This window comes from Cyprinodon variegatus, unplaced genomic scaffold (assembly GCF_000732505.1).
Source record: "Cyprinodon variegatus isolate N-32 unplaced genomic scaffold, C_variegatus-1.0 Scaffold1741, whole genome shotgun sequence".
NCBI lineage: Eukaryota > Metazoa > Chordata > Actinopteri > Cyprinodontiformes > Cyprinodontidae > Cyprinodon > Cyprinodon variegatus.
The window spans coordinates 16,255-24,463 of NW_015152194.1; the positions used below are offsets into that span (position 1 = coordinate 16,255).

An 8,209-nucleotide genomic window follows, 5' to 3' on the forward strand; every position below is an offset into this window, starting at 1 on the left:
ATCAATAAAAGTTTAATTATTTAAATAGTAAATATTAATGGGATCATTCAATACAAGGACCTTAGGCTATGAAAATGTGTTTGAATATGAAAAAATAAAACAGGATATCGGTGTGCTAACATGGTGTTCTTGCATTGAAATGTAGATGTGATGTGTTTGTGTGAGAGAGTTCCCTCTGAAATGCACCAACTGAGATGTAGGTGTTTTATTCTTGGCATAAGGGTAAAACAAAAAAAGTTTTCTTTTTGTCACTATTTTCAAAACCACTAAAATATTATGCTTACTGTGAATATTGATCTCTGTCTGCCTGAAAAGAAACAGACTCATTTTCAACAGGAAAGGAATTAAATTAATTTCTTCACAGCAGGATTAGCTTTTATTCCAGTATGAGTTCTCTAAATCCTCTTCTCACCTTTGTAGGAAAAAGAATTACAGCATTACACTTTAGAAGATCTGTATAACAGTTCAGATTTTTTCAGTCTTATTAGATGGTAGATTTTCTAACATGTTTAAAAAAAAATAAAACACAAAAATGCCTAAAAAGTCTCTTAAATAATTATTAGACAATCACAAAGGAAGGTATTTTGGGGGGAATGATGATCTCAGTTCTTCCACACAAACACAAACACAGCAATTTATGCAAGTTATCTGTTTTAATAGATTTACAAATGATTAAATGAAATATGCATTAAATTCCCTCTTTTTTTACATTTATCACAGAGTTGTATATAGAAACACTAGAACAGCTTATTGGGTTTTTATTATCTTTTTCTTTGCATAGAATTCAGCTACATCAAATAAAAAGTAAGATACAGGCAGTTTAATCCTGAGTACTGACTGTATAAAAACATAATGTTCCATTCTTTAAATCCAACCCTGTAATTCTGATTAATCAACAAGTCTTAATGAGCATAAAGCATGGATAGACATCTGTATGAAATAGGGAAAAGCAAAATGACAGTGGTGGCGGGTTTCAGCCACTTTTGCATTTATAACAGCATCCCATTAAAAGCGCAATGATTTTTTCAAAAAAGGAACAGATACGGCAACTAAAAGCACCAACAGAACCAGACAGATAGGGATCTGATATAAGCAAGACTAATACATTTTAAACTGTTTTATTTTCTTTATATAGCCTTATAAAAGTTTTCAACATTTATGCATTTAATGTTAAATAAAAAACATGCAATTGTTTTATGATAAAGCGATGCAGAAGTGAAAGGCATGATTTAATAAAAAAATACATTTTACAAATAAAAATCTAAAAAGAATATTATGCATATGTCTTTGTCCTACCTTACTCAGATACCCCCCAAAAAGGTAATGGGAACCGTACCTTCACATTAATTAGAGAATAGAGTCCTTAAGAAAACTTAAAATGAACAAACAGAAGCAAAAAGAAAGCGGAACACAGCAGGGTTAAAGCTGTGAAGAAACTGAAAAGAGACTAGCTGGTAAATGTAATTAAGGTCCAAAACATCTGCCAGAGTTCTGTGTCATGGCCACCCACCAGAACAGTTCAGGAAAAGAAAGCATAATACAGAAAAAAAAATAGCAGGAGGCTCAAAGTGACTCTGGAGGAGTTGCAGAGATCTAGAGCTCTGGTGGGTGAATCTGTAACCATAACAACAATTAATTAAGGACTCAAATAAGGCCTTTGTGGAAGATTTACAAGAAGAAGGCCTTAACAACAACAAATAAAGGACACATCCAGTCAAGTTGGCAGTGTGGCACAATCTGTGTGGACAAGAAGGTCATGTAGTAAAAGGTGAGCCTTATAACAAACACTGGGCATCATCCTGAATTCAGCAGCCCTACTGTTCCAAGCTTTAGAGGATGATTTTGGTAGCAGGGCCATCGAGGCGGGATGGCGCCACAGCAATCATGGAAGAAAAGCTTCTTAAATCAGAAAAAGTCCCTGTAACTGTGGCCAAGAGTAAGTTTCCAACTGAACAAGTCAAAACATGCAGTTTTACAATGGCCCGGTCAAAATCAAGATCAAGAATATATAAAAAAAAAAAAATGAAAATAAATGTTAACAGACATTCTCTATTCAATCTGACTGAGTTTCTGTTTTGCAATGAAAAATTTAGCAAAGATCCACATCTAGACTAAGACATCTGACGGAAATACAGCAGAATAAAAAGAAAACGTGGGATTTCTAATTGCTGCAAAAGGTTATCCTACCAAGCATTTACTCAGGGGCCAAACACACATACAGCTTGAGCTTTTTTTATTCTTATCTGTAAAAATCTTAATATATCTTCCTTCATAAAATCTACGCTATTAATTGTCTCTTTTTTTTTATCAAATAAAAATCTCAATAAAATATACTGATATTTGTAAAGCGTTTAAAAGGGTGTTTGCACAGCAGCATAAATACGACAAGATTCAAAGTAGCATGAAATGAAAATGCCTTTCTCAGAAACAAATCTAATTTTAAACTCATTATATAAAAACAGTTAACATAATGGGGTGCGTGTTCCCTTTTTGCATTCTCATTCAAACACAATATTGTATTTGATACAATTTACATAGAAAAACCCCCAAAATATTTTTTATAAAGTACAACAGTCAAAATAAAAAGCATTAAAATACTATTTAAAACTTTATTTACATTACAGGCAGCTGGAATGGACAGACACGAGGCACTGTCTTCAGCTAGATAAGCATACTGGTGGAGGGCGAAGTTTGACTGCTGAACCTGAAGAACGTTTCGGCATGTTCTCCAGTGCAATGCATTATGGATCTCCATCTGGGGGAGGAGGCTGACACAGCTTGTACAACCTGATCAGAGAAACACAAACAGGACGTGACACACCATTAAGTACGACATGCAGCAGCGTAAGGCATTCAAACGCATGCAGGGACAGTAAGCAGTGATCTCAATGGTTTCGTAGCTGTGGGCCAAGCAGCTGCAGGGATTAAAGGGGCATCAGGACTCAAATCAAATAGTTGTGTCTTTTAAATCTCAAGGGAGACAAATTTTATAACACCACAGAAAGAGTCGATTTGAGAGGGAATCCTCAAATGACTTATGAAGAAAGACACAGCGAGTGCAGTAGTTTCTCCTCCATGGAAACGCATGTAAAACCCCACTCAGCCCGTTACTTAGCCACGTTCATAAATTCTGACTAAAAGGTTCAGAAGGGCTGCCCATCCCACAGAGGCTAGAGTGTTTGTTGTTGCTAAATGGCTGAGACAGTCCTTAACTGCTGGTGAGTGCACCCATCTCTGTCCTAATGTAAATAAAATTAACAGCTGGCAGCTTCAGGCATTTCAATACATTTAGCTGGATTTTTATTTGTCAAGGAGAATATAGAAAAGCTGAATTAGACTTAGTTTAAGCTTCTTTCCATCTGCAGTCCCTGGGTAAGTGTGCACAATAAACACTCCCAATATAAATGTAACATATATTTTAAAAAAACTAAGCATATATTTACAATACAAGACATATTTCCCCAAAAAAATGTCACTTGGCCTACTTTAATCAATACTAAAAACACTAATGGTACAATTGATTATTAACAATATATTTAGTTTTTCGTTTTTTTAGATGTTTAAGGACTTTTTGCAGATCTATAAAAAAATATTGACATACTAGGGCTGTAACTACTCATCATTTTGCAAATGAATTAATCTTTTGATAAATTTTCGACTAATTGGATAACAAAAGTTTCCTTAAAGATTATTTTTTACAGAATTTAAACCAATTGAAAATAAAACTTTTTCCATTAAAGAGTTATGGATAGAGCACAGTGATGGACGAGAAATTTTTAATCATATATACAAAATTAAGTTAAAAAAAAAGTTATTGATTCAGCCTTAATTTATATAATCTGGGAACTGAAGCCATTGTTGATAAATTTGAACGATAAGCCTGACAGTGAGAAAAGTAGATCATCTTAGTGGGGCAACAGTTTTTGTACAAATGGAACCTGAGGATATGTTTATTTATAAATACAAATACAATTCCCGCTTTTCTGCTTCTACACCTACCCAGACCTGTAATCTCTAATCTTATAGGTAAAAACAAAATCCTAGGTTTCATTAAGTGGTGCTTACCTTGGGACTGAGGATGGTGTTCGGTCTCTCACTCCCAGATTTTTGGCAGAGTTCTGAACTCTTGCTCCCTAAAAGACGAACATAGTTCATGTCATCGCAGTCAGGTGTAGATTGACCAGTAGTAGAAGTTACACAAGCAAACTAGAATTTAAAACCTTTACAACTAGAAAAAGAGCCCTCAGACTTAGACACAGCCTTGCATTATTTAGTAATGATGATTAATTATATATTTTTCTGTTATTTTTTTCTCTATTTCTAAATGCTGTAACTGCTTATAATTCATCTTTAGAAACAGGAGAAGATGAAAAGTTATACAGCTCTGTCTATTTTACCAGTTTTACTGCTAATCTCTCTACAGGTTCCTGTTTGCTTAGCTTGTTGAACAGCTTTTGGTTATAAAATCCGAAACACAACATGCACAAATTGTTAAAATGCCTTATGCTCACAGTGCAGCTTTTAATGGACACCACTTTGGGTAATGCACATTACTAGAGCCAGTTTTTCTTAAGTGAGATGCTCTTTTTTTCCCCCTGCTGAGACAGCTTACTTACAGGCGTACAATGACTGTCAGAGAACAGCAAGAAAAAGTATATAAATTCTAAGCTTAACAGCATGCTATGAATATTGTAGGATAGAAAGTAAATGTCATGCTGTGAATGAGGACACAGAGGATTTGAAGCGATTGCTACTGGCAGTGCAGTTCTTTTTTTTTTATGATCAAAGCAACGCAGTAAATGCAGAAAAAATGCTTTATTAGGATAAGAAAACAAGTGGTAAGGAATTTGAAAGATTAATTGGGCTGCTGAGTGTGCTGGTGTTTTGTAGAGCTTTATATTGCTCAGTCAGGAGCATGTGTTGTTGTTTTTCTTATAAGGTCCTTCTAGCTTTCTGGTCATGTACAGAGTCTGCAAATCTACTCCCTTCAGAGTTGGAGGTTGCAACTTTCAGTTTATGGTAGAGAGAACACTTGCACTTACAGATACTCTTTGTGTTTGTGCTGCACAAACGAGAGCAGAGAAACACACTCTCCAAGTCTTCCTTTAGGGAGGTCATCAGCATTCTAGCAGACTGAATATCTGGCCAAGAGTGCATTAGCTGACCTCTTGATTACAACTCTGCTGTCAGCCCAGAGTTCGGTCCAGACAACAGGATAGCATCAGCAATTATTCGATTCCTATCACTGCAATCCATTCTCAGGCCTCTAGACAGAGATGTCCCCTAAAGTCACTGAAGGGCGAGACCGGTTAAGATCAGTAAAGTTTTGTTTCTTTTACAGTAATTTAGATTCTACATGGTCTGAAACTAATTGATGGCATCATTCTTACTAACAAACACAAAATTATTTTTTTAGTATGTGGTAGAATTTGATTGTATGCAATATTTGGTTTGAGTCTAGCCGGCAAATTAACATTTAGTTAATTTAGTCCTTTTCAGAAGATTTCTGTCAAAGTGCTTAAAATATGGAAGTTTTCTCGGGTTCTAACATGCATAGAGAAAAGCACTGAGGCACTTTTATTTCTTTCAAATCACAGAGAGTAGCCCAATGGGGTGGAAAATAAAGGAGTGCCACCTGTCATTAAGGTGACAACATCTTTCAAAATACCCATTTCTCTAATGCATACAGTAGTGTGAAACTGAAATATTGATGCTGGCCATCTGATCAGCAAGCATCAGTTCTCTAACTCTATAAAGAGTAAAATGGAGTAATGGATTATAACGCGTGCAAATATTAACATTTCATTTATGTTTATCCAAAAGTAGGGGTTCACTTTGTAACCAGTGTGTTGTTGGTTTGAGCTAACCCAACCAGACTAACCCATGCCATGTGTTTTCAGTACAGAGCTCATTAGTCTAGGCAGGCTCAGACTCTCCAGTCTAAATTTGACCAGACCAATCACAGCTTGGTAAGGCGCGACTTTGGCAACCAAGTAGTCAAGCTGGCAACCGCAGTAGAACAATGTTTTAACCATTATATTCTGCATATCTGCTTCTTTCTGTTAGTTTTCTTTTATCTTCTTAAACCCCAGTCGGCAACAACAGATGGCTGCTCACACTGAGCCTGGTTCTGCTGGAGGTTTCTTCCTGTTTTCTTCTATACTGTCCCTGTACGGGCACCAAGTGGGAGGGATTGCTGATGAGCCAATGACAAAATGCTCATCCAGGAGGAGTGTGTCCTGCAAGTCAATGCCCATATGTTATCATCTGGTTTCCCTTCATGGAAACTGTTTACCAATCTGATTGCAAACACAGTATTTTGCAAGCTTGGCACAAAACTCCAAAAATGGGCTGGACAAAAGTATTGGCAGCCTAATACTTGGTAGCAGAAGCTTTATATAAAATACACTAACTGTGAAAATGGGATTCAGGTCAGGACTTATTTGCTGGTCACTTTAGAGGTATCCAGTGTGTTTTCTCTCAAACCATTTTGTAGTGCTGTTTGAAGTATGTTTTGGGTCATTGCACTGCCATGACTCCTGAGGGAGACCCAGCTTTCTCACACTGGGGCCTAAATTGTGCTGCCAAATGTGTTGGTAGTCTTCAGACTTCATAATGCCACACATACACAAGCAGCCAAGTGCCAGAGGCAGCAAAGAAACCCCAAAACATCAGAGAACCTCCGCCATGTTTAGAGAGAGTGTTCTTTTCTTTGAAGGCCTCGTTTTTTCTCCTCTAAAATCTATGTTGATGCCTTTTCCCAAAAAGCGGTACTTTTATCTCATCTGACCAGAAAACACTCTTCCGAAATATTTTTGGCTTTTACAGAAATGTTTTGACAAACTACAGTCTGTCTTTTTTATGTCTCTGGGTCAGAAGTTGGGTCCTCATGGGTATCCTGTCATAGTCCCTTTTCATTCAGACTCCAATGGATAGTAAGGGTTGACACTGTTGTACCCTCAGATTGCAGGACAGCTTGAACTTGTTTGGATGTTAGTCAAGGTTCTTTATCCACCATCCGCACAATGTGCCGTTGAAGTCTCTTGTCAATTTTTCTCTTCTGTCCATATCTAGGGAGGTTAGCCACAGTGTTATGTGCTTTAAATTTCTTGATGAAACTGTAGATACAGGAAAATTCAGACCTTTGGAGATGGACTTGTAGCCTTGAGATTGCACATGCTGCCTCACAATTTTGTTCCTCAAGTCCTCGGACAGTTCTTTGATCTTGTGGTACACACATGGACACAGCACTGAGGTTGAGTCATCTGTAATCCATTTTAACTGGCTGCAAGTGTAATTTAGGTATTGCCACCACCTGTTATGTGCCGCAGGTTAGTAAAAGTGTGCTGTTAATTACACAAATCAGACTAGCATCACATGATTTCCTCAAAGAGTGCCAATTATTTTTGTGTTTTGTCATTGCAAGCAAAATAAATGAGGATATCAATACCAAAGATTTGTAATTGCAGTCATTTTTTGTGAGAAATTTTGCATTTTCTGTCAATACCTTTGGCCAGCATAAGTACAGTGCATAATTCCTGAGCTACAGTGCTGTATGTACCCAGGCAGCCATCCCTGGTGCAATCTTGATTGAATTGAGTGGGAATTATGGTTACTCTTGTTTTTGTGTATTATAAGTGCAGATTACTTTGTGGATTTGCAGTGTGCATTTGTATATTGCAATTTATTTACACCCATGTCTCAGAAAAATACCTTTCTCACTTTTGTAACTGCTTTTGTTCAGTTGATTTGACCATTGTCATGTATTTTATTGCAAATCCATTTCTCTGTTTTATGGACCTGCACAGCCCTTTGGTTACTTTGGTGTGTAAAGCTTTTTATGAATGCACTTTGATAGCTTGATCGATAAAGTGATTCTTTTGCATCTTCTTAGGTGTTCAAATTTGAACATTCAGATGTAGAATTGGGGTTATTTGGATATCTTAGAAAACTACATATTTAACCTTAACTGACAGTTTGGCCATTATGGAACCAATGCACCCACAAGTCTCACACAGTAGATGTAAAACATTTATCTGACAGGATTCTTCTTGGGTGATGAGCAAATAACCTTTTGAGAGTCAGTGAGGAAGAAAATATGCCATTTAGCTATGCACTTACAGTAATCTTTTTCATCACCCAGTTTCTCAATAACTAGACTCCCAATACACCTGGGTGCAGGTGCGTATGTTTGGATATATATATATAT

The 8,209-nt window shown here is 36.6% G+C and overlaps 1 protein-coding gene across 1 annotated transcript in view; it reads right to left on the bottom strand.

Annotated features, from left to right (window-relative positions):
* Positions 1-2,037: 2,037 nt before the first annotated feature.
* Positions 2,038-8,209, bottom strand: part of prex2 (phosphatidylinositol-3,4,5-trisphosphate-dependent Rac exchange factor 2) — a gene marked incomplete at its 5' end in the record, with an annotated part of 77,604 nt that continues 71,432 nt past the window's right edge. The window contains 2 exons of the mRNA XM_015404435.1: positions 2,038-2,787; positions 4,066-4,133. Of these exons, the coding sequence (XP_015259921.1) occupies positions 2,742-2,787; positions 4,066-4,133 (114 nt within the window). The remainder of the gene's footprint in view (positions 2,788-4,065; positions 4,134-8,209) is intronic.